General features: G+C 35.0%; 1 protein-coding gene across 6 annotated transcripts in view; it reads right to left on the reverse strand.

Annotated features, from left to right (window-relative positions):
• CDIN1 (CDAN1 interacting nuclease 1) overlaps positions 1-27,771 on the reverse strand; it is a 125,753-nt gene that overhangs the window by 91,415 nt on the left and 6,567 nt on the right. For 5 of the 6 annotated variants that reach the window (XM_069017709.1, XM_069017707.1, XM_069017706.1 and 2 more), the window contains exons 2-4: positions 7,135-7,180; positions 6,215-6,279; positions 2,949-3,009 (exon numbers count right to left, since the gene is read on the reverse strand). In XM_069017709.1, the coding sequence (XP_068873810.1) occupies positions 2,949-3,009; positions 6,215-6,279; positions 7,135-7,180 (172 nt within the window). Of the gene's footprint in view, positions 1-2,948; positions 3,010-6,214; positions 6,280-7,134; positions 7,181-8,831; positions 8,876-27,771 lie in introns of those variants that run through there. The other variant, XM_069017710.1, reaches the window with a different exon arrangement.

Below are 27,771 nucleotides of genomic sequence, written 5' to 3' on the forward strand. Positions count from 1 at the left end.
TTAGCCCAACAAAAACAAAAACAGAATTTCAGGAGGTAAATGCATTTAGATGCACACTTGTCAGAACTGTAATCTATTTGTAGATTAAAATGAAAGAGCAAAATAGAGGAAACAGGATCTTTTTCCAATTACCCAACTCAACTATTTGCACCAAATGTGTAGTAGTAATCCCCAGTACCAGTGAAAAACCAAATAAGGTAGACAACATATAATCCTGTTTATTATGTTTGTACATTTTGCATCTGAACCACCCTTTGTAAAATATGAGAGTGAAATCCCTTTTATAAGGTTATTCATCATGGAAAAGAAGTGGTGATCCTTTGCTGTGAATATTCGTTCATATGGTACCCATCAAGTGATACCACATATCCTTAGCATCAATATTTCTAGCAGATGTGTTGGGCTTGGTCAAAATTACTTTCGAGCTTATATTTTCATTTTTAACAAAGCTATTCCTTCATTGCAACTTTTTTTATTTGTATGAAAAATGGATGACGTAGTTGCTCCCGAAATTACAATAGCTTTTTATATACCATTAAAATACTGCTTTAGTGAATCAGAATTTTAACTATGAGACAGTAAACCTTGCTCATACATTGTCACAGTGAATTTTTCTTGCCATCTTTTCAAGTTCATTATTATTGCAAAAATTTCATTTTGATTTAGTAACCAGACAAAAAAGGTTGCTCCATTTGTGCATATATATTTTTACAAATATGTATGTACTTGGATGGCCTTAAATTCCCCAAGTAGAGAGAAATGCTTTCCATGGAGCTGCTTATTTCCAGTAACCCACATCAGAGCTGACACATGAAAAATGGTGAAATTACTGAAGGTAGTCCAGCCTGAATAAGGACTACCTTATTAGTTCAGGTACTTGCATCGCCCTAATTTTCATATTAATCATGTGTCCATCTTTCTTTGAAATAGGGCCATCATGCTTCACGTCAGAATTTAGCATGTAAGTAAAATTCATAGTGCTTCAAATCTCACTTGAAAACATTTGTATGAAGAGAACAGTGACTAATTTTATTGTTTCTAACAAAAATGTGATTTATTTTAGTCTTTTTGTACTATATATGCAATATGAACAGTTGGAAAATAATTTCATTAAAAAAAAAAAATTAGAAGTAGTTTTATAAACCCTCAAAAAACAACCCCAAAAGATAACAATATGGAGCTTTTCCTATTTAACAGAGCTGCTACATACTGTAATACAGCTATGTTATATATTTCTCATCAATTTTTACAGTTTCCACTGATTAAATATATATTGACTCATAAAGTATTACCATTACATCAATTGTCAGCAGATGCAAGAGTATGTCATTTAAATATTAACTATCATATAAAAATGGCAGCTTGATTGTTTGGAAGCAGTAATCTGGTGCTGGTTATTGCCACGTTTCCCTAATGCATTAGGCGGCAGTCACAAAACGCATTGCCTTTCTGATATACCTGCTACTACAAAACCAGAAGCAGATAAGTTCTTTATGTATCTCCCCTTTCTCTTAGATTTAATTTTTATTTATTTCTGAACTGCAGATATCTTTGATCTGAATTGCAAAAATGCATTAGTGAAATATAAACAAAGATATGCTCACTGGAGTCAGAAATTATATGCATCATCTCTAAATCAATGGGAAAAATATACAAAGAACCAGTAACAGATATATTACTTTGTGCTTGAAATATTTTTATGACAGTTCCCATATAATATAGGTGCAATATATCAGGCATCGAGATGTTTACCTAAATTCTTAATAAGATTGTACTTATTTATGTAAAGTACATTCTATTCTCAGTACTTCAAGACTTGTCTTTTCCAGAGATGGTAAGAAGCTACACATTACCACTAATATGAAATAAATCCTTTATTCTATGTTAACTGTACGATCAGGTTACACAGACACTTCACAGACCATTAAAACCTTCCAGTAATTGATAGGTAATCACTCATTTGCTGGCTGCAGCCATGTACATGTGAGAAAAACCATTCTTTTTTACTAATGTAACATGTAGAACTTGCTGCTATTGCTACACTTAATGCTCATAGTGCCATATCATTTTTAATGCAAACACTCATTTTCTGCTTCCTTCTTACATTTTCTATTAAAATGCAACAGAAAACAGCATACATTTCATTTTATCCCTCTGAGGATTGCATAAGCAGTTCCAGGGAGTATCAGCTATTGTACTGTTACTATTATGGTAAATAAATGTTTTAGAGTTTAGAAAACAGGTATTTCATCAGTTTTTTTTCTAGGAAACTCCTTGCCACTCTTTCAAACTTTGTACCTCTTCTTTAAGGTAGTGCTAAGATAGCAGTTTTTAATACAAATAACACCTTGTATAATGAGGCAAATTCATATTCTAGCTAATAAACAGCAACAATAAATTTGTCAAGACTTTAATGGCATCCGTACAGAACTTTTCATACACTGAGGAATTTTTTCTGCTTAAGTGCTTTATCTTAAGCAGTTTTCATTAACCATCCTCTAATCCGTATGAACAGAAATAAATGGAGTCAGGAAAATGATCTGGTTTAAGCATTCCTATCACTAAAAGTAGTAATAACTTAGATGGGTTTTGTTATTAAAAACAAGGAATCAAACTGATACAATTCCGTTTAATCAATGTGAGAATTTTTAGTAAGTTTACACATTAAAGACCTATCGTCTGCTGGAAATTTTCAGCAAAATACAAATTCAGGGTATCCTACACATTTGCCTTGAAGTTAAGAGACTAATTACATTAACTGATTTATTAATAAATGTGGCTTTTTGTCTAATTATTTTAAGTACTAACAGACTGGGGAACCATTTTAAATGTCTAATGTGCCTTGAAACCATTTTTTTTAGGTTAATTACATTTCTCACTGAAGTCACTACAGATATGCCCCTCAGGTTTTACACTGGAAGATTAAAGAAAAAAGTAAAGACGATTACCTCATTGGCCAGGTCCAGCAATACTGGGGCAGCTGCATTTTTCATCACCCCATTCAGGTACCTAGACAAGACAAAGCCAGGTAATTTTGCAGTGGCAAGAAAAGACCAGTTTATACATGTCAGCATCCCCTGTGAATCTTTTTCTTTTGGGGGAAAATACCCCATTACAGAGTATTTAATGGGAAATCTTTTAAGAAATAAGAATTTTAAGCAATCACTAACTTTCCAGGGTTGTCTCCTATTCTATTCATCTCCAAAATATATCCATCTCAATGAACTCACTGGTAAAAAAACCGAATATATCAAGAAATTTTAAAAAATGTAGCTTAATGACACACAAATAAATTATATCTGTACTACTTAAAGATGCATCACAGACAAATAAACCTCGATTATTCACAGTAAAGATTTTTGGTTCCACATGACCTTCAACTATGAAGGTGCACTGTATATCTTACTCAATTCATTACTACGCACGAAAACATAGATTTTCAAATTTATTCCAGATTTTATCAACTGGGCAGTGGTTTAAATACTAAAGGCTTACTTTAGTGAAATCAGTCAAAACAATTAATATTCTAAAGAGAAAACAAAAGAAGAATATTTAGGATTCAACAAAGGTTGATAGAAAGTCATTATCCTATCAGTGGCAAAGGCTTAATGTTTCTGGTTGAGGGTATCACAGAATGATGTTTCTGACCATCGCTTCACACAATGTCGCCTTCCTCACTTCTGTTACTTTCACTGCTTGATATTTACATTTCGACAAAGCCTAAGACCTGTGTTCAGAAGCTGATGGGAAGGAGCTATGATACTGGAAGCCACTTTGTGCTTTGCAGCCATGTGGAAAAGAACAATAGTTACCAACATTTGAACCTGCTCGTTTATCCTATCTGTATTCGCATAGCACATCATTACTGACATCATTAGAAGGCCACAGCCTTTCCAGCTCTATCATTATCTATCCATCAGAAGACACTCTTCTGCTCATTAGTTACAGACATTAAAATGCTTTATCATTTTACCTTTCTGTGGAATGGGTGGAACACCTTTATAAAACCCCTTCACATAAGATTAGATAGAGGGCTTTTTGCTTGCAAGTTATTCTGAAGCGTAATGAATTAAGGAAATGAAAAAAGCTTTTTGCTGTAACCTATTTCAGTTCCACATAAAAAAAAACCCCACAAACAAGATGCCTTGTGTATGTTTAAACCTTGAAAATTTGTAACAGAAGAAAATGAGAGATCATATACAAAATACCTAACCGGGAAAACGTACTTGAGATTAATGTTCTCAAACATGCATCAAAATGATTGAACAGCAACACTACACTGACAATGAAGTAGATTTCTGTCAGATATTTCTAACGCTTCTGGCAACTCCATTATAGACTAACAGGTCTCACAAGCTGATGGCAATACTGTTCTGAAAACTTGCTGATCCTTCTTGTACTTTGTGTTTGCCTAAGTTTCAGACTAGTAAGTCTCAGCCGAGCAGAAGAGACTACTCTACTCAAATATTTTACTTGCTCCTAACAGGGATCACTGGAAATGACTACCTTCAAAACCTGTTTTTTTGTGACCTAAAAAAGCAATGACAGCACAATTATCTGCTTGTATGTCGGCAGAAATAATAAGGAGCATAGCATCCAGACTGGGGTTTACAGCAGTAAAGTGGATGCTACAGAAGAACAGAGGAGAAGACATGTTTGTCATGTTTACGCCTGAAGTATTTCAAAGTGGCTTCTAACTCAAGTTGTCTGCTTCTGGAGCTTACAAAACATACTACACAGTAAATCTACTAAAACAGGACTGAGATGAGTTTTCTAACTATTGACCAGAACATCTCTGATTTTTAAACATGTGAATTTTATTCAGCCATGATAATACACTTGCAAAATGACATACCCAGAAGTAGCATAAAGAATGATTTTCCCTACCACTACCACACAGCTTCATACATAATGCAGTAGTTATGTACTGCTATCATACTTCAGACTACAGAAGAAGACAGGAGACCAAATCCTCCTACCTGATGTGAGACAAACTTAATCATACCTACAACCCTACTGACACCAATACAACTGCTGCTTTGCATAAAGCAAAATTTGGTCCCATGTTTCAGGCTGTTACTAGTGATTTACACATATTCTAAGAAAAGGGTTACTCACACAGCAGTTACAATTACCACAGGCCACTTCACTGAAACTATGCTAGTGAAAAATAATTAAAAGTAGTACTGTATATGCATGTTATTAGCACAACAAAATTTTAAGTCAATATTCTTCCTAAACAAGGATCAACCCTAGGGAAAGTGTGATGTGATCCAGTACAAATTTTACAGAACAGTACAACTAGTAAAAAAATGAAATCAAGCACCCATCTAATACATTTCACACTAGGTATTCTAAGCCAGTGTCTGATATAATCAGGCTGTGGTTAAGCTTGAAATACGTGACTCTGGCGGAAGAACAGTTAATTGTTTACAAATGAAGGCTCTTTGTTTATTTTCTTGATTCATACAGATTAGTATTAAGCAGGAATATCAGACATCTATAATCACAAGTATGAATTCATTTGCCATGCATGCTCTTCAGATATGTCAGTCTACAAAGTAGTATTTTAATTGCATATCCTTACCTGTTATCAGTATGCCCCAATTATGTCATTGGATTATTTTTAGTAAAGCCTATAGAACTAACAGAAAAACTATAAGGTGCAGCAAACACAGTTTATTAGCTTCAGATGCAAACAATTGTAATATGACATAAAGGTTTTCATCCTCCCTTAAAAAACTATTTCTGACACTTGTGTTGACAAAACAGGAATGATCTAAAAATTAGTGCTTTAACTGGCAATACATGAGTATGTAACTTTTTTAAATGTAACACAAATATTTTAAACAAGCAACTGTAACAGAACAAGCTCTCTTGCTGTAAGGAAGTTGTCATCAAAATTAGACTTGACAGAGAAATCCTAAAAATTACAAAGTATAGGCAATACATATAAATGCTATCACATACAATGAAAAAATATTTGCCTATCCTGACTTAGAGACAGGGAAGTAAACTCATTCTTAATCAGAATGACCAAATCCTGAAAAACTTCTATATTTCCAGTGAAAAACATTTTTAGGTGAACCATTCTGTATTCCCAAATTTTTAATTTATTTTTATAGAAAATTAGCTTAATAAGCTAATTTACTCACAACTGCCATAAAACCCAGTAGCTATGATAAGAATCTTAACTGGGGTGAGGAGGTCATACCTTTGGTAGTAAGTTTCGATAGCTTCAGCAGTGTGATGCTTGGCATGTGTTCTTTTGATTTGTTTCTACAAAAATGAAAAAACAAAGAGTTTTACAAATGTGTCATAGATCAAAACACAGAAATCATGACTACGCAAACACACAATCCTTGGCTGCACTTTGATAGATGTGAACCCTGTTTTTAGATTCCGAACAGAAATGACATTCAATCTACCTATTGAATTGAACGTCTTCAGACTGTACTGCAATGTACCATATGTAAAAGCCAGTAAGGTCACAATAATTGAATCTAAATAAGTTTACAGAAGGCTGCTGAGGGCAAAGAAAAACTTGTTCTCTCTTTCAACCTTTGTATTAATTTTCCCTCAATTCAATTCCATCTAAGTCTGGTGCACTCTAGTTTTACAATTCAATTGGCATTTTTAACCAGGAAGAACATTGCTTAAAAACAACTTATTTGAAAAACTACAAAAAGTAATTCCATAGAGACTTGCCACTTGACTGACACCTGTCATCTCATGATAAATGACTCCATTTTCTGCCTCTCTTGCCTTCTGCCACTTCGGCAATGGTCATTTATCATCATCTCTGTCAGCAATGGAAAGCAGCACTGACAGTGCAAGTCAGCAAACATTTAGCACATGGAACCACGCAACACAGGGAAATTATTATTGTCAGAATAATAATGGTTTAGCATAATTTATTACAGGTCCACCAAATAAGCAAAGGCTAGATGTTATTAGACAGATGGATGGGTAGGCTTGGCAGCCATCCACTGAGACTCAGGCGGTGCTTGATGTGGAAAAAGGAACATCCTCCAAACCAATCAGAAAGCTGGCAGTTCAATTACAAAGAAATAAAGGGACATTCATCATTCAATTAGGCACCTGTCAACCCTCACAAAGGAGAAAACTTCTAACCTGGTACTCCTGGGAGAAGATGCTCAGCAGAGTGGACTGCGATTGACTGGAACAAATAAAAGAAGGACAAAGTTAATTACTGGAGTGCACTGCAAAGAAACAAAAGAGAAGGGAGCTTCAAAGGTAGGCCTGCTGCCCTGTAATCTAACAGAACATGAAAACAAGTGTGGAAAAGTTGTTCCAGATGAACACCTCAGACAAAGGCTTCCTGCTGCTAGGTCAAGGAGAGAACGTATGAGGGAGGGGAGGAAAATATAGCAAGAATTTCAAATCAAACTAGCATATTGTTTGGGTGATTCAACTTTAGAACCCAAAAGTCCTACCAGGAGCAGGTAGTGGAGCTAAAAGGTAACAGGGAAAAAAAGGAAATTAAAGCAAAATTTCCGTTAATAATCGACGGAGTTAAATTCTATCAGCATTTGGGAACATGCCGCTTGTTCATTGGCAACATATTGAAATTCATTTTGTTAGCAGCAAGGGAACTTCTTCAGTAGCTGTCTCATATTCAGGTTAAAAACTTTCCCCTCTGTCAGAAGTAGCATATGGGACCAGTGGAACATTCCCACTGAAACTGATGTGCTTTGAAAATGGAAACTTTCACAGCAGGAAGCCGAGATTCCCCGGAGTCGGTCATTTCCAAAAGCTGCCATAAGCTTCATTCATCTAAGGCTCCGCTCAGTGTCAAACACCTGGCAATGAAGCAACCTGGAAAGCATTCTTCCCAAGTGGGAATTTTTCTCTCTGAATTGTTAACATTTAGAAACGAGACAAGATTTTTTTTCCTCTGAAAGGCAATCAATACCACACACTACTGTTTTCAATTGTCCTCTGTGGATATATCTACCTCATCACATCCTGAATACTATTAATTACTCTTGATATATTTTTCTACTACATGCAACTTGAACAAATTATAGTCTCAATAAATCGAGTTTTATGGTACAGCAAAGCACTATGAATAATTAACATTTTTTCCTTTCATGAACTTACCTACTAAGGCACAGCATAGGTAGTTCAAAGATTCTACAATGTCTAAAGTCTCACTCTTCTGTCAGATTTCTTGTATGCGAATTTAACGCCTGTATCATATAATAATTACATTAAAAGTACATGTTCTCTCCATACATAAATGACCCTTCTCCTTCCAACTGTCACACTTCAGAAACACTAATTTAAGACAGAGAAGTCCTACTCCCACTTTCAAAAGGGAACACTGAGTCACAACTAAATGGTTGGATCAGAGTTAAACAGACAGTATGTATATGCAGCATGATGTAAAGTTACCTCTAAACCAAGCAGTTGAAGAATCAGGAACAAAGTGACTAGATTAATGCAGTGCTACATAAAGAGCTCACAAGTATGTCTTATCCATAACTGTGCTTCCAGCATTTTTGCCGTAACTCTGTATTTTGGGCTTGTCTGCCCAGTGCAACATCTGCATGACAGCAGTATGCTGAGCCTTGATCTTTGGTATTTTACACATGGGACTGTTCACCCTGAGTACTCACTGAATGTTAAAACTGTAGAAAAATGATAGCAACAGAAACTGCCTAATATACAGATTTATTTAATTAATGGATTACAGAAAAAAATAAGTACCATATAGTAAAGAATTTAAATGTTTTATTTAAATCAAATAAATAGTATTTAAATAATATTTAAATATACATGTGACACAGAGGCCAGGAGTTACATACCACAATGCCTCTTGAAAAGGTGCACAATCCAATTATGACCACCTGCAACCTGCACATGTAATCACTAGAAGGTGAACAAAGGAAAGAAATTAAGATTACATACTTGCACAGGCTATACACATAGAGAATGCTAAGATATTTCAAGTTGATTTAAAAAAACCCCAAACTTGCAGGCTATAAATAAGGTGGATACATATGGCCCCCTAATGGCTCACCACATAACTATTATTACCTTGTAGATTTACATGGTCACATTGGTAGAACTGAATTTAGAGATAGATGTGAGAAAAACCCAAAACAGAACAGGACAGCATTTGACTAGATTTCTGGTTTGAATTCTCCTCCACTGATATAGCTTTTTTTGTTTTTAGGCTATTCCTGGTATGATAACTGTACTTGTTCTACCATTATCCTGTTATATACTGACATATCAAAAAAACCTAAGATCATTATCCCTCCATGCCTTTACACTCCACCTTTAATGGCAGACTTAGGACTGCTAGGTTAATGGTTGGACTTGATGACTTTCAAGGTCTTTTCAAAACTAAATGTTTCTCTTATTCTTCTATTCTTGTCCATTTTATTTGTCCCCTTTCTGTCCTTGGATTTTGACCTGCTACTGCAATTTGGTTCAACACTCCTATGCTTCCAACTGTTCAGATAATTTAGGACTTAGCACAAATACTAAACCAATTTATTCCAGTAACAGTGCAAGTTGAATATATACTGGATTGCAGTACAGAAACTTTACCACTGGGGCAAAGAGAATTATTTCAGTAACAGCATTCAAAGAATTTCAGGCCTTGCTACCAGCTGAGCTTACTCCTTCTCCAGGAGAAGTGGATTTATATCTTCACATGGCTGCTTCCATGTTTCTTCTGGTTAACACAGTTCCTGTCTTAAAACACTAAAACCACTCATCTGCCACTTAGCATTTCCTTGCTACAATTCCATTGACCACTTCCTGGCAAAATGAAATAGCTCCTCAAAACACAGATGGAGTCATCTATTGCAAGATCCCATTGAATGAAAACTGAAACATCATGGTTTCAGAAAGCACTGAAGAAGACAGTACTATGTACTTGGAGAAGGGAGAGAAGTCATGAACATGCATTTGAATAGCAAGACAGCATGATCACAGCTGCTGATACTGACAGCAGGAACACTACCACAGAAGTTATCACTACTTCTACAGGAACAGCTAAATTCCCAGGGCTCCATCCATCCTCTGATACTTCTATACAAGATTCCGAAGCAACAAATGAGCAGACAAATGAATATCGCTGAGCTATCCAGGAAAACAAACGTAACACTGAAAGTGTTTTTTATTCAACATTTGTGTACTGTGTTATTGCCTTTCATGGAATAAACTATATAGCAAGCCTCATGGCTTACTTGAAGGCTAGGAATATAGACATGTTTGTGACAAGCAGACTCGTCTGTTGAGAGCCAAGGTACATAACTGCCGATTTTCTGAGACAAACAAACAAAAAATCTAAAAGTCATAACTCTAAGTTTATATAATAATTCCCATTTAAATTGTTTAGAATTAATAGAATTAATATATATAATATAATATAATAATATATTATATATAATAATATATATAAAATATAATATATAAAATATATAATTAATAGAATATATAGAATTAATAAATTAAGTTGTTACCACTCTTGCAGAACTAATTATATTTTCCAGGAACAGAAACAAACTTTTCTCTTAAGTTCTGTAGTGACAAGTGACAACTTTCATGGAAACATTTTCTTCTGCAATTCCAGATGGTAATGAATCTAACTCCCAGAGGTCTGTTCAAAGCATCCAGCCTCACTCTTCAGATACCCTCTTTTTCTTGTATACTGGCATCCACAATGATGCCAATTTACCTTTTGTTATTCTGTGTTGATGTCAGTGGCATACTTCTATCTGAATGCCTGATGTACTTTGTGCTCTTGCCAATACATAAGTGGATTTGAGCAGAAAACTGTGAAATATAAGGTCACTTAAAAATGCCCATTTTTTAAAGATAAAATTACTTTTATTTAAAAAATCAAGTGTAATTTCTAGGTCCCAAGTGATAAAAAGATAAAAAAATTTGCTTGTCATAAAGAAAAAAGTACTACAGTTTATTACTGCAGCCAGCAGCCATAGGGAGAAGATCCAAGAGGCAGGAACTGTGCAGCAAGATTGATTTATTTAATTATTTTACAAACTCTTTTATAGACTTTTTTCTTCATAGTCTAATTGGACTAAGGATCAGCCACCCCCTGGGTGGATTGGCTAGAAATCCTAAACATCATTGTCAAAATATTTTTCTACTGTACCATAAACATAGTTCTACAAGGTCGCAGGTGTTAATAGTTTACGGAACTTCTGCTAATCTCTTCATGAGAAAAGTATCCCACAGGCTTAGAAAGAAGCAAGAAAATTTTTGCTAGCAGCAATATTATATCCACAACAGTTATCAAAGTTATCTCTAATATACAAGTCCAACATTAAGAACTTATAGATCAGTAAAGCTAGAAAGAAAACTGTAAGTTTGGCACCAGAAAAAGAATATGCCCATTGGTCATTTACTATGTAAGAATAAAATTCAGATCATTCTCTTCTAATGAATCCCTTGTCTACCCCTTGGTAGAAAAGGAATGCTATAATCCCTGGAGAGTGTTTCAGAAATGTTCTGGTTTGCAATGAGTATCCATATAAGAAGTATTAACAGGTAAGTTACTACTTCATATAAGCAGTTTTGTGCTTCATAACTAGAGTAGATACTAAACTCTGGCTAAGAAGCAGCTAGTAATGATGAAAGCAATTTACTTGTACCAGATCATCACCTCAACAAACCAGAGTTGCAAATGTAACCAAGATCTGGAGTGCCATCCAGCTTAATATTTGCTGCTTACTTCAGCCTCACCAAGAAAAAATCCAAACATAACAAATGTTATGCAACTATTATATTCTCAGCCCTTGCAAATAATGAGTTCTTTACAGGTAAAGTAGTTTTTTACTTTATTTTCTGAGATTACTGAACACATGAAGTTGTCAGTGCAAACCAAGTTTCCACTTGCTTCATGTTTCAAAATGAGTTTCCTTTCCCTCACTTTTAACTCCACACTTGTTGCCTAGAGTAGAAAGAGTAAAAAAATCAGTTTTATATTTAATGTATTCATGGAACAAAGAAGAGTATCTAGAGAGATTTGTAAAAAAAATATAAATAAATCAAGAATAAATATGAACTGCAGTATTTCATCCAAAAGTATTCACACAAGTGAAAACAAGCGGGGGAAAGCATAGTCCATAAGACAAATATATTATATATAAAGAGAATGGCTTCATTGCTTCCTTTTCACAAAATGGAATATTCTACCTTGTTAAAATGATAAATATATTGGTTAAAAAAACGAGTGTAGGGGCAAGAGCTGTGCTTCCAAAATTCAGAAGCTTCCAAAATTCAGAAGCTGTGAAATCCCGAAGCTGCAGTATCAAACCTTCTCTCTGAAGAACATACACTGACACTTACCTATAGCAGGAATTCAAGTAGGGTGGAAAGTTTTTTCTTTCCTTCCACAGTCTCTAGTGAGCATGCAGTGCTACTTATACCTTTTCATGGTATGTTCTGAAGTAGATAACAAGTCTCATTTTTTTAATTGGAAAAGAACTTCCCCTTTCCATGTATAGTAAGTTTAAAAATACTTTTACTAATACAATATTGAGCTTTAAAATAAAAGTAATAGGGCTAGAACAGTGTGGTGGTGCCATGCTGGATTTAGCATTTAAGTGAGGAAAGAAAGATATAAATCCGACAAATTTAGAAGACTGGTGGTGAAAGGGGAATTCTCCTCACATCTATCCTGAAGTTTCAGAGCATGTGTCTAGAACACATTTTTCCTGTTATATTATTAAAGATGTGAAAGAAATCCAAACAGACAAATTCTCATCTTCCGTACTGCAAATGATTTGGAACAGGGGCTCGTAAAGGAAGCAACGTTTATACTGCTTATCACATGCTAGCCAGTCCACTCTTCTTTGTAAAAACTCTGTCAGTAATGGATTTCAAATAGATCTAATAGCATTGTTTCAAATGCATAACATGCATGGATACATAAAGACTCCATGGGTTCCCAGAATTGCAGGATGCAGGCACTAAGCACCACGGTTACACCTGTAAGTGACCCAATGCCAGTCTGATGGTCAACTTCCCACCTGAGAGGAGGTGACAACTAGTGGATTCTCAGAATTTATTCCAGGTGTCAGGATTGTCCAGACAAAAAAAAAGGCTTTTTAGCAGTTTGAATGATTCCACAAGAGAATCCAGGAAGGCTCAGGAATACCAAAGGCCTACCCAAAGCTTGGGAACTGTTAGGTTGTATGCATCCAAGCACTGAAGAACATGGAACAAGGGAGGCAGATTGACCTCTAGAATAGTTACAGCTTTAGCCTTTTTTCACAGTAGCCTCTAGTACTACAGTCTTATAGTTTGGTATGCTTGTGGTCACTTCTCTGAATGAAAATTCTCAAAAAGCAGAGCATTGTCTCTGTACACATTTGTACTTTTATCATTCACAAATCTAAATCGATTTATCAGAAACCAGTGAATTAGCAATCTCAGCTAAATCAATATACTCATCTGTATACATGCATGTGTGTGAATATATATGTTTAAATCAATAAGGGAGTTTGAATTAGAGTTACTAAGTAACATAGAAGTACCTAACTCTATTGTTACAACATGCTAACTTCTATAAAGTGGCCATCTTCCAATTTTCCAGCTTTCCAGCTACACTGGTACAAGTCTGGAATACAAAACCAGTTTTATTATTTCTGCATAAGAAGCCTTTCATACAATGAATCATTATCAGTAGCTACACCTTTGGGAACTACAAAGTCAATTCAGTTCTGTAGAGGAAATACTCCCATTACAAATTTATTTTTATTATTATTAATATTATTATTATGCAGTGTGTGTGTGTAGATATACACATATATGACAAGAATTATGTTAGGATATGCTCATTTCAAACTTAGTATGATTACATTTAAAATCAAGATGAAATTCAAGCTCATCTGAAGAACAATAGCATTAATCTATTTTAAAATTCTTTGATACCCAGTTGAGTAAGCTGTACAACAGCTCAACTCAAAAGACTTAAATACAGATCCCTAAAAATTGCCTTTGCCTCAAAGTCAATTTCATAGCTTTGGCAGGATCAAAAATAAAACCCAAAAGTAAAGATTCTGAGGAGAAAGACATCCTGCATTGCAGGCTTACACTATTCAATGATAATAAAAAGGTTAAATTCAGGCATGTGCATACAACTTTGCTGCCTATAGCCAGGGTTATGAGTATAACTGTATGACAAAGCTCAGCAAAGGCTACTTGAGAAGAGTCATCACTTCTATGACCTTGACACTGGTTGGTCCCACAACTTCTATACAATTTAGTGATGTGCAAGAACAGATGATGGTGCAATACATAGAAATGGCAGCATTTAAAATTCATAGTAGCGTAAGGCCATTACTTTTCCCACTGGGCCACTTGAACTTTAATAATGTCTGACCTAGTTGGCCAATAAGTTCTAGCAGCAGACAGAGGAAAATTGCCAGTATTAGATACTGTTTGATTTTTCATTTAGGAAGACTTAGAAGTTCCTTTAAGAACAGAGCACCAATTCTTCCTGTAGACACCTAATTTTTTGATGTCTCTTGTGACAACCAATATATTTTAAAACAACTGCAGACTTTGAACAATCTGTATTAGATGTGTAAAAATAAATTGCAAAGGTAAGTACAAATAACCAATACAGGCAATGATCCCAAAATAATGCTAGCTCTTTGCAGAATTAAATTACACCTTCCTTCACCCACACCACAAAAATGTAACTTCCAACAGCAATATTACAAGTGTAACTCAAAATATGCTATATTCAAATGATTACAAATTATTTATGATCAAACTCCCAACCTGAAAAGAGAAGAACAAAAATGCTATTTTTCCATTCACATATATATGGTTATGATAAGAAGAACAACATCAGGCTTCAACAGTGGATAAATACATAATGTGTTAAAAAAACCACAGGAATAGAAGAGTAGCAGTTCCATACGAAAAGAAACTACTTTTTCAGTCTTATAATCTTAATAAGCAATTAGTGAAAAATAGACAGTAATTTCCCCAAGATATTGCTCTGATATAACTTCTTTCTGGAATTAAACAGTGCTTGTTGCATGAATGTTTGAAACCTGTTCCAATGCCAAACCCCCACAGAGACCTCTACAAGTAAATACTATTTCACTAATGTTTCAAGTCTCTTCCATTAAAATTTAAAACTATATTGTAAGGTCAAATTATCAAACTGAAAAATATTTTCAGATGTAATACAGAACAAAATATATATATATTTATATATATATTATATATATTTATATATATATAAAAATATGTATATTTTATATACAATAAGGGCTTAAGAAATACATTGTCAGTGCTAAAACATGAAATTAAAATTCCCAAATAGTCTGACATCAAGCTTCGATGACTATTGAACATCCTCAGCTTACAGACAGCAGAACTTGTCTGGTACCCTTTAAGAACCTAGGCAGGGAGTCCACTGACAAAAGAAACTGATAGGAGTCACACAGGATTTATCTCCTGCATACACATTGATAATCTCAGTACTCATCCACCACACCTCCATTTCCTGGTATTCTCAAAAATTCTGCTTTTAACTCTGTCATTAAATTTTTAGAGGAAATTAAATAAAACCCCCCAATGCCTGAGACTAGTGAAAGTAGACAATTTGTTTGTCCTTGACTTCAACTACTCCAAGTTACATAGCAAGAAGAAAAGTTTCTTAATACCCAGGAAAGAATCAGTGAACATCCCAAAGGAGAGGCATACAGCAGCGTATCAGAGCCTGAGAAAAAAAGGCAAAAACATCTGTGAACTCTTCATTTGCACTCAACTGTACATCACCCACACTTTATTTCAATTTATTTCAGTTAAGACTGTACCAAAAATATGTTTGCAAGTTTGACATCTTTATCTTAGTAGCACAATCTAAATGTTGAACCATTAGACAAAAATACACTAAAGTAGCTCCTTATCTGATGTTGGTTGGGCAAAGAAGGATATTCCTAGGGTGCAACAGCAATGGACCTCAACAAGCAGTTAAGGCAAAGAAGATACAATTCCAACCAGGAGTTTACCTTTCTCCTGTCTTATCTGGCCTACTGACAGGGCTAAGGCCTGCACAGTGAAAATATACTCAGTAGGCTATTACTGGAAAGCAATATTTGAAATATTTATTTTGTGTTCATCCCCTCATTTTGTTTGGACTAGTCTATCGTGCTACTTCCTTCTGCCCAAGAAAAGAAACAGGTCAGGTGAAGTCAAGGTAAGTTTTTCAGAGTCCAATCTCAAATTTACTTACTGTGGAGAAAGGGGAAAATAATTCTACTCTATAGAGCTTTTTTTCAACAAAACTATATTGTCCTGTACAAGCTAGATGTTTAAGTTTAGAAAACTATTTTTTATGAATGAATGGCAATTCAGAGCTAATTAGATTGTTCATTTTGTATTAAAAAATTAGCCTGTATATAAAAAGCATATCTGTGCCAAACTAAATAAATCCCTAAACACCCTTAAACAATTTGCTCTTAAAAATATATAATCAAATTTAGAAAACTATAAACTACATTTAAAATTTATTATTTACAAGCAATTAATTACAAAGACAGCCAGGTGGCTTTCATTACATAAATTACTGTTAATGACATTTGCCTCATGCTGCTACTGTATTTAGCATTTGCATGCATCACATGTCAAGTGCACACACTGTTGCATAGCTTTTCTCCAGGATAAAAAGTGAACACCTTAAGTCAAAAAGCTTCCAGTTATCCAATCAAAACTGTTAATTCCTTAAAAAAGTCAGGATCTTATTTATGTATCCCATTCAGGATTTAATTTAAAATATATTCAGGGTATAATTTCAAGAATCAAACACAGATGATACAGAAGTGATAGTTTTTAGTGCATTCCCATTTTGATTACGACACAGATTTAAGGCAAGACGTGAATCCATTTATAGCTAGTCCCCTTGAGATTTTAGAGCCCTATACATTGTTTATAATTTTAAGAAATTACAATTTTTAAGCTATTTGTAATTATTGAACAAAAGGGAAAAAAAGAGAGTCATTCTTGTCTACCTACCCAACAGTGCAGTATTTTGTCTTGTATATCTAAGTTATTGTACCATGCATGCAGATATTTACAAAGCCTGCTTTCAGCCCCAGGGATATAGCTTATTGTGCCATAGAGGGAATAAAGTCATTTAATGCCACTACTTACTTCCCCTTGGAAAGATTGCGGAAATGCACAGAAGGTGATCCAGCTATTTCTTTTTACTAGTGTTCTTCCAGCACTCTTTTTTTTGAAAAGCTGTCTAGCTAAAATGGCAGGCAATATGAAGGGAACATCTGACAAGAGCTGATCATAACATTACATTAGTGTGTCCTAAAACTTCTCTAACCCTTTCCACTCCTATCAACAGGCTTTTCCTTTCCCTTCCTCCCCTCTCCAGAGGATTTATTTTTCTGGTGTTCCTTATATTACTCTGAAAATACATACAATGACTATAAGCTTTGTCTCCTGCAGTGCCACTGCAGGGAAGGCTGGCTTTCCAGAAGAACTCTTACTCCATACACTGACAGAACAGAATCATCTCTGATATAAACAGTCAGTAAGATTGACTATACAGCATCACCTTCATTAAGCACCAAAATTTCACCGGTTTTGGTAGAATGAGTCTAGAGGCTTTGATAAATAAATGTGGAAGCAAGGAAGAACAAAAAATAATTCAACAAACATTACTTCTATGTTAAAATAAACTGAAGATTACCTCAGCATGCATCAAGTAGTATGGCATGACTGACATTTCTTAAATTTTTGTGACTTATCAAAAACATAATAAAAATATACATTACTGTCTTTATATTAAGTCCATAAGGACTAAAGTAAAAAAAAAAAAAAAGAGAGAGAATGATGTTAAATAAACTTCACTGGAATTCATTGACATTTGACTGCTAATATTCCTCAGGTAGCTTTACAAAAACACCTCACAAAACATCCAACCCTATCCTCTCATATTTTAAAGTTTTAATACATTACAGTAAAGCAGCAAAGGCCACAGAGCCACCTTCTCTTTCAGATTAATTTTAATTTGTTCTTATTTAAATATCAGGTTATATGTTTACCCAATTTCTAAGAGTGGCAAAGTAACAGAATAAGGACTTCAGAAAATAGTGAAAATTGAGAAAGAGAACAAAATATTCTCAACTGGAATGTTTACATGTCTGCATGTTAGTAACTAAACTTACATATATACATTATACATGACATCTTAAAAGAGCGTGTATATTCTTACAAAAGAGTCATCTCCACTTTTAACTAAAGGTCATCAATACCAGGATGTTAAGATCAAGTTTTTAGACACCAAGAGATTTAGAGTGAAGAAGGGAGCTAAGCCATAAATTAGTACTTTGGGGTGGATATCCTTTGTTTACAAACCTTTTAAGACTAATTAAAAGATCCCTCTATCGACCTTTATTTAGAAGTAATTTCTCCTTCCCCATGACAGTAAAGTTTTAAGGCCAAAAATGGCATGAACCTAATTTTTATGACAGCAGATATGAAAATATTTTTGTCTCTCTGTACCCCCATAGTATTTTGTTAATGCACCTCCTTCTACTAAACCAACTGCAAAGAAATATTTAACTTAAAGTTATGGCTGCTCATATGTAATCTGTTACCTGGATTTAAAAAAAAAAAAAAAAAAAAAAAAAAAAAAGGCAGAAGGCCTCTCTATCCACCTAATCACCATATCAATGACACATGCCACAACAGAGGAGCACTAGTTTATTTGATTGATCATGGTAGATAAACTCCAAATAACAGAGAAATTAACAAATGCTTGACATTTGCTCAACATCCATTATTCTGACACTGCTTTCAGGATTTCAAAGCCTGGGAGTATGCTTAATCAACATTCATATTCCCTAGTGAGCTACAGGCACCATATTGCGCCCCGCCTTAGTACTGATGAAAACTGCATATTGGCCATTTCCAAAATGTTCTGGGACTCCACGCAGGGCCCCTTCTCTCCCTTGTTCCTGTTCTGCAGTTTTCTTTTAAACACTTCCAAGACAAAAGCATCTGCCAGTTTTTCTCTCTGGGGATGTATGCAAAATGAACTTAACAGTTTTAAGGCAAGAGAAACCCTCACATCTAAATTCATTCATAGGACAGAAAAGGGCCTAAGAGGCCTCTCTAGGGACAAAACCCTGCTGAAATTTTCCCCGACAACAGTGGGAGCTTTATAAAATCTAAGTCCAGACAATTTCCAATTCAAATGCCCAGCATAGCATGACCTTTGTCAGATCTATGAGCCCTAGATGCACCCACTATTTTTTTATTCTAACCAGCACAGACATTAGACAGGGCACTACTGCTAAGCAGGAGGTTGACTATTTGCATGCTCTTCTATTGTGAAAATGTAACACTGACAGCACTGTGTCGAATTCTTTTCCCCCTAGAACTTTAACTCCATAGGAGAGGCATAGCTGACAGATGACTCTCCCAACATCTGTGTTATGTACACTGCACAGCTGAGGAACCTTGGATCACTGTCACGGCTTCTCAGAGATGACCTACACCTTTCTTATATCTACACATGATCAAAAAAATAAAATAAAAATTTGAAAATGCTTTTTCTTAAATGAAAAGTAAATATGGCAAGAAAGATTAACATAATTTAGTCATTAAGCTGTTCACATAGCAGCTCACCATATGTTGTATAAATGTCCTATACAAAATAATTTATCAGACCTGACACGTTGCATATCATATTGTATTATTTAATATGCTTACTAAAATTTCATGGATCGAGCGCCACTTCTGAAAGCATACAGAAAGCCCTACAAAATATTTCTTCATCTTCCATGATTTATTTTGATTGCCTTTTACAGCTACATGATAAAGTAGAACTTGCAAAATTACGAGGTTACGGTTTACACAGCTATTGCTTCATATACTATAATATAACAAATGGCTCCATGTCTATATACCGTTTTACTTGCATTTAATATTCAGAAGCACATTAAACTAAGCACGTTGCTTTCCACTGCATATTTTAATAACTTCAAGAGGTTATTTCAGTAAACATCCTGATCCACTAATGCAAAGTTCCACTGAGAGATATCCTTGAAAAAGAAACTGAAGTGCTAAGAATGACAAAATAAACTAACACAAACAAGTAATATGTGATACATGCTGACCTCCCCAAATCTGTCTACATAAAAATATATTCATTTCTACACAGTAACTGAAACATTTGAATAATATCTTTAAATTACTGTGATTTAAAATGTTAGAATGACAGACATCTATTGCAGATAAATGGACAAAATTCTCTATCCAGAAACCTTGAAACCACAAAAAATAACAATGTGTAAGAATGATCGTCTGTCACTGTCGAGGTCTGTGTCTAAATAGTAAATTAAAACAAAAAGTGTAAGCAGGAAGCTTGTGAATAATAGTTGTTGGGCAACCAATGGAATTTGTTTGGAAAAAAATGCACAGCACTTAGATGACATACCAAGCAGACAGATATGGCTAGGAAAATATTTAGACTGAAACTATGCATTTATTCCATGAAGGACCATTTTCCTTTCTTTCTCAGACCACTGATGTCAAAGGAACACAATACAAATGAGATAAAAAATGCAGCCCAACTTACTCTTTTTGGTCAACAATTATATTCTCCTGTTCCTAATAATAGGATAAAGGAAAACATATTCCTGTGTTGGACAACTCATTGCAATGAGGTCATTGAACTCTTGGACAAGCCCTGCTTGGCTTATTGGAGTACCTGCCAACTGGTCAAAGCAAATCTTCCTTTTTAAGCTCTGTAAGAACCAGAGATCTAGCTTTCAAATGATTTTCTTCTTTTTGTTTTTTGTGTACGCCAAGAAAATGCACTTGTCTAGGAGGACATATTGCTCAAGTGCGTCGAAAACTGAAGGAGAGCTGCATTTACAACATGCATTTTATATTAATGCTGTAAATGGCTTATGTGCAATAGCCATTTCACATATAGGAACATAAACTCACTCTCTGCCCATTAGTTACTGTACTCTCCACAAGTTGTAGTCTCCAAATGAGCATCTGCATTCCACAGAAGAGATGCAATAAAGGACTGGATGTTACCAGTATCAATAGAGAACTGGAAAGAAGTTCTGACATCTCCCAGCCAACCACAAATAGAAACAGAGATACATGATGTCTTTATCGTTGTCTGTGTCCTCAGTTAACAACGGGGAACTCTAAAAGACCCTTTATAGTAATTCAGTTACAGGAGTATTACCTCCATTCTGGTCCCAGTTTTTATGTTGCCTTTGAAACAGTTTCACACAGGCTGCATTGCATAAGAGAATACCTTTTCTACCACATGAGTCTTTTCGAAAGAATATTTGATAACATTTTGTTTTCTGTGAAAAAACGTGTGCTATCTTAGGACATTTTTATTCAGTGTCGAACTTTCTGGAAGTATATGGAAATCTAGGCCATCAAATGCTTCCAGGACTTTGAAGGCCTAAATACAGATACACAAATAGAAGACAATCACTGAAACAATGAAGTCTTCTTCAGCACTACATCCTGATCTGAAGCCTTTTTCCAAGTTTTGATAGACGGCAACACTTGTTAACATTCTATTCAGATGAAAAGGATAAAGCAAGATACTGAAGTCCAAGAATTCTCCATCACAAAGCAATGAGACTATCACTATCAATCTGGCTACTGGATATTCTGGTGTGTGGAATGGAAGTGATAATATTTCCTACTCATATCACTATCATTACTCAAGATGTTATGTACACAAGAATTTTAAGAAAGGGTTGTACAAAAAAAACCCATTAGATAGGTAAAAATGCTTTAGTCATGTACAAAACAGAAGTTTTTATCCTAAGTTGTTCACAAATCACAGTATTTTTCCCATGACAGGTGCAGGTTCCTGTTTGGCAAATTTAAGCTTGTTGACAAGAAGTTCAGTTACTTTAAATTCTTCATTTGAAGTCCATGGACAATAAGGACTCCTGAGATACAAAACTAATGACAGAGCATGCCTATGAGAGTTTGAAATCTACTTGTATAGTAACGATTAGTCAACCAAAAACACGAACAAGGCTTTTAACCATCACCTGATCAGAAGAACATGGAACACTATCTTTCCAGTCTTCTTTCAATGTTGTTGGTTTTTCTTGGTAACAATACTCTATCCGGCTTGTCTTAGAAGACAATTTTACTAGGATCCATTCCTGTATTCTGTTTTCTTACAGAAATTAATCCTTAGCATTATTTCACTCAGTTTAAAGTGTAATACAAGCTTCTGAAACTTTCACATTGCAAAGAGGGATGTTACTTTCACCAGGAACTTAAAGGAATGACCAATTTAAAAATTGCTCTCATAGAAGCATATATGCTATTTTTTAAGTGATGCGATAAGCCGTAAGGGGCATATATCAGCACCAAAATGGTTGTAGTCATTAATTTAAGTAATAAATCATGGGTCCTGCCAACAATGACAGCAAACAGATGCTAACAAGAAAATGTATTATTTAATATGTTGTGTGTTATAAAAATGTAAGTGTTTAGGACACTTCTTAAATTTTTATAATAATATGCATTTAATACATTACTGTTTTGACACTACAAGAATCAAATTTATAGGTCTCATTCAGGACTTGCTTTCTCTTCTGTGAACACAGAATGGATTCCTGAGGGAGAAAAAGCTCAAGAAGTCAAGGTTTCAAATACGTTTGCAACAAAATCGAGTTGTCTAGCTGTCTTGAAGCAAATATCATAAGCATTGAATCTCACTAGAAAGTGAAAATCAACTTACTTGCTTTTATGTAAACAGAAGTTTTCCCTGAAAGTTGGAAGAAAAATCAAATAACTGTGAAGTTTACCTATACATATGGACAGCAAATGATCTTATCATTTGCCATAAAGTTAAAAAATAATTCTGTACAATCCTTACATGCATAATGTCAATATTGAATAATTCTCAATGAGTGTGCTGAGTTATAAAAATAGCAGTTCTATTTTTCATTGTGTCTTATTATTTGTTTCTTATATCAGTTTATATAATACCATGTAACACTCCAATTATTTTCACCAAAAGCACCACTTGCAAAAATGTCAAAACCAAAAACAAAATCTATGTTAGCAATTGAACACTTGATCTATTCTATTCCTTCCATTCATAGCCACCCTCCTCTCTGGATCCTGAAAGCCAGACAGAATGATGATCTGATTCTGGTACTGACACATGAGAGCGTAAGAAATGCAATTTTGCCTTTTGGCAAGCTCTGCCACACTAAACAGAACCACTGTGCAAACACCTTTCCCAGCACTGCATCTCTGCTGCTGTACATTCTGCTGCATAAGGTCCCTCTGCAGGAGGGTCAATTGTTTCTAAGATCATCACTGCTTTTTCCAAACATTTTTGTTTTGCTTCAAGGAAACTATTTGGATAATAACAGCCCTGTTTCATTTTGATTTTCAGTAAACTTCTGTTATCAGCACAATTCCTTTCTTCGAAGTGCTTCACTCAATGCTTTAAAACACTTGAGAAAGCAGTGATCAGAGTATGGAAACTAAATTTTCTTCATTAAATCTACTGAAGCAGATATTAAAAATGCATTTAATATAGTGGGGATGGCTGGTGGGCATCACTGACTGTGACAGGCCAGTTACTGATGAGCTGCTGTCAGACGGCCTTCTCAGCAGGGATCTGTGTCTAAGGCTGCTGAAGGACAGCAATATCTTCCCTTGTGTGTAAGCTCTATTCATCTCCCAAGTATTTACTAAATCACAGACCTCTGCACACAAACCCAGTGTTTCAGCGCATGCTAACAAATGATGGATGGCCTAGTCAATTCGTTATGTCCTGAAAGCGTGATTTCCTGCCATTCCAATCATCAAACCTCTAGAGCCTTCAGAGCTGATCAGTCCTGGAGAATATATTTTGCAGGCTCTATTAAAGGAGTAGAGGTTCTTTCCATTAGTCTCAAACTTTTTTTTTCCCTGGCTGATTTAAAGAGAACTCTCTCCTTCCAACAGCACCACTGCTACCACTCTTCTATGTGTACAGTATTCAGCAAATGCACCTTTGGTATGTTAGTGAAATAGCACTCCTAGAACATGAGCCAGCTAAAAAGATGGATTTTGTTAGTGACTACTATAAATGCAACAATATTTGATTTAAATTCATCTATATGTCTTTATTACGAAACCTAGACAATCCTCAAAACATTTTGTAACTTAGCTTTTTTGATCAAATTCCTTTTACAGCAATGGAGTGCTCAAAAGGACCTGTTTTCTTTGTATTTGCCTAATGAAACGTATCAGAACTCTGTTAATTACATTCCTCTTAAAAGCATAAGACATTTAGAAATAAACTTCTGATGTTCAAAAGACAGGCTAGCTGTCAAAGAAACAAAGCTTCTAGATTTCACCCTTTTCATAGCAAGGCAATATCGTGAGCAGTCTTTCTTCTACATGTTAGAGAAGAAATTTTATTTACCTATTCAGTGATCTATAGGAGCAGAATATACATACCTCACGCCTCTTACTCCGAAACACTGAGCTTCAAATGAAATAGTCCGCAGCTGCTGAAGAGTTAGCTGTCTACAGCACCACAAGTTTTTAAAGGTGGTACAACAGATGTGAGTAAAGTTTAGGTAAACAAGCATTTGGTTACTCTGATGTGCAAAGACCTTGGATTTCTTTACTTGCTAGGTGTGATCCAGACACAGCCAGTACAAACCAATCCACATTGCCCTACCGTTCACCTCAACCTTGACCTGGAGATTAAACTCACTTTTATTGCACACAAAGGTCATCTGTGTTAGGTCAAAATTCAAAGTCCCTTGTCAGCTAAGGTTGATATATTCCAACCTTTCCTACTCTAATGCATCAAATTTTTCATGGTGAGGTCATATTCAGCAGACAGCGTATTCAGCAATTTATCGTGCCATTGTAATATAGCCCCGAATATGATTGTCCAAAAAACAACGCATGAATAAAATATTTTCCATTCCGATGTAGCAAATCCCCTATCCTCATAAAACTAGAGCCTAGACTTGCTTGCAGGCTTCAGAAGAATGATACATTATGGAGCTGTTTCTAAAATACAATCAAGAATTATCATTTCTATCACAATATTCCTTAAATACAAGCAACATGAATATAATGGTATCCTAAAATCCACAACTCAATTAAAATGCACATATGGTCAGTGTTAAAACTTCCACTTCATCCTTCCTTAACAACCACCATAATCTTGCCCTTAAATCTACAGACATCTGTTGGTCTATCTGATGACACCAAGCTTGCTTTAGAATGAAATACTTAGAAAAAACTGTGCCACAAGACTTCTATTCCTATCCTACTGGTGATAATCACATCCATGGAATTTAAGAAGTGTCAGAAAGTACAACCAAACTAAACCTCACAAAGCAACACAGTAGCGTACATGGTGACCAAGACAACTCTCCCAGCTTTCACATATGAAAGTATTTTCTTTTTTCTTTTCCTTTCCCTTTATAAATAATTTTCTGCTCTTTCTCTGTTTTCTTTTCTCTTTTTTCTCCATTTTATTTCTTTTTCTCTTGCATTTTATCTCTTTTCCCTTGTCTATATTTTTTCTCTTCCTTTTGTTTTCTCTTTTCTCTGTATTATTTGTTTCTTTTTTTCTCTTTCTCTTTTTCTTCCTTTTCTTCTGAATTAAATAAGAGCACTTAACACACAGCTCCAACAGACTCAGAATGCATTTTCAAATTATAGAGAACTAATTTCCACATCTGCTTTAAAAGGCCCCCTCCAATCATTGTATTTCACCATCAAATCTTCAAAGGATATAAGATTGGCTTCTAAGTGGTTTGTATAAATTCCTCAAGGCCAAAAAAGGTTTCCCTTTACTCAGCCAAAATGAATTTCACAAGTGCAGTAAGTCCTGTTCTGTGTAATTATTTTTTTTATGAAAAGAACTGTACTCCCATATGGTAGCACTTCACAAACTGGAAGGGGAAAACATTAAGGGAGAAGAAAGAGATTTATCGGTACTCAAGAATTCAGAAAATAAAACCTTAATTTTCCTTGTGTATTTCAAACAAAATTTCAAGACTAGCGTTTAAAACGGGTTTGTATTTTGCTAGGATGGACAACATATGTGGGAGTGCTTGTAAGGAAGAAGATGGTTACAGCTATAAAAAATGTGACAGAAAATTACAATGGACTTCCTTCAAAATTAACTTTCATGCTGACACACACTTGTATATTACACCTACTTTTCTATTAATAGGTAACATGCAAACAAGTCAAAAAAACCCTTCTATCTCTTCAAACAAAAGAAAGCATCCATGTCCTGAAAACCGAGTGTTTACATGTGCCAGTGGAAGTTTTCTGCCTACATCCTGTCTACCGGTGTTGGGAAAGCTACAAATGTGAGAAAAACTGTATTTTCCATTCTACTCTGAAACCTCCCAGTGCTATCAATATCTAATTTTAAGTAAGTATCTTCTGTTTAATTTAATGAATAATAAAGAAGATAAAGTTTTTCTGAGTCATACACAGATTTTGTTGATTTCTGTCACATAATACTTCATATTACAGGAGAAAATTGGTATCCTTCCTATTTTGGATCATAGCACAAGCCAACAGTTTGTTAGCAAGTCATACCAAATACAACCGGTTACAAGCTCTTTAAGGCTTGTTCACTGACATTTAAGCGAAAAAAGAAATCGCCCACTGGTTCAGCCTATCAAAGCTGTAACACAGATTTTCTACCAAGGGTTCGAATAACATCTTTCCAAAGGGAATAGTATCAGTTGTTCCCATAATTACTTTGCATAGTTAATTTTTATTTCACTTTAGGATTATTTAAAATATACTACATTTTATTGCAGGTCACTTCTTGAAACTTTTACATTGCTAATTCTCTTTTCAATTAATGAGCCAAGACCTCATTCTCACCTCTCATTATCAATCTGTTTACCTGTGAGGTTTACTGCAGCTTCAAGTACGTAACTAATATAAAATTTTACTAGTTTTTTTTTTACATAGAGTAGACAGAAACAAACTCAGTGTCAAACTTTGTTTACTCTGAAGTCTAATATGAAAGAAGAAGAAAATATAAAACTTTTAAAATTCTACTGTTTCATTGATACTCTTGTTAAATCCTCCAGTACATTTAAACATGGTTCACAGGTACAAAGCATTTGCCACATATTGAAATCATTTATATAAGCAGAGCATGAATTTATGCCATTGTTAAGTACTAAGAATATAGAAAAAGGGAGTTTAAAATGTGATTTTAAACTTTGGTTTTTTCAAAAGAAGTTTCTAGCACTCATAAACACAAAGGCATCTTTCCAAATGAGATTTGCTAGATCAGTGTTTGCAGAGTAATGAAAAATAGCCTAGTTCTTCTGCCTTTCAAAATAGTTAATCAACTATTCAGAAGAGCAGGGAGAGCAGGAGAAGTTACAAGAATAATCTTGGGCTTGCTATGACAAGAACCTTTCTAGGCAGAAGAGAGTGCAACTGAAGTGTCACACAGCAGTAGGTTGCCTGCTCATAAATACAAACTGTCTAATAATCCTGTGCCTGAGTTCAGAGCCTCGAACTCTGTGAGCCATGGAGGCAACTATCTGCCCTTTGCTCGTGAGCCTCACTGCCAGTCTGCCTTCCTGGGTAAGAGCAGCTCCAAAGAGCACTAGAGCAGAGCACGAAGAATTCTGCTTCCACTTCGACTTAATCTGCAGGCTCCAGACACCAGAACACAGAATTGGAAAAATAAAAAAGGGGGATGAAAGAGAAGAG

Source organism: Aphelocoma coerulescens, chromosome 5 (genome assembly GCF_041296385.1).
Source record: "Aphelocoma coerulescens isolate FSJ_1873_10779 chromosome 5, UR_Acoe_1.0, whole genome shotgun sequence".
In the NCBI taxonomy this organism is placed as follows: Eukaryota; Metazoa; Chordata; class Aves; order Passeriformes; family Corvidae; genus Aphelocoma; species Aphelocoma coerulescens.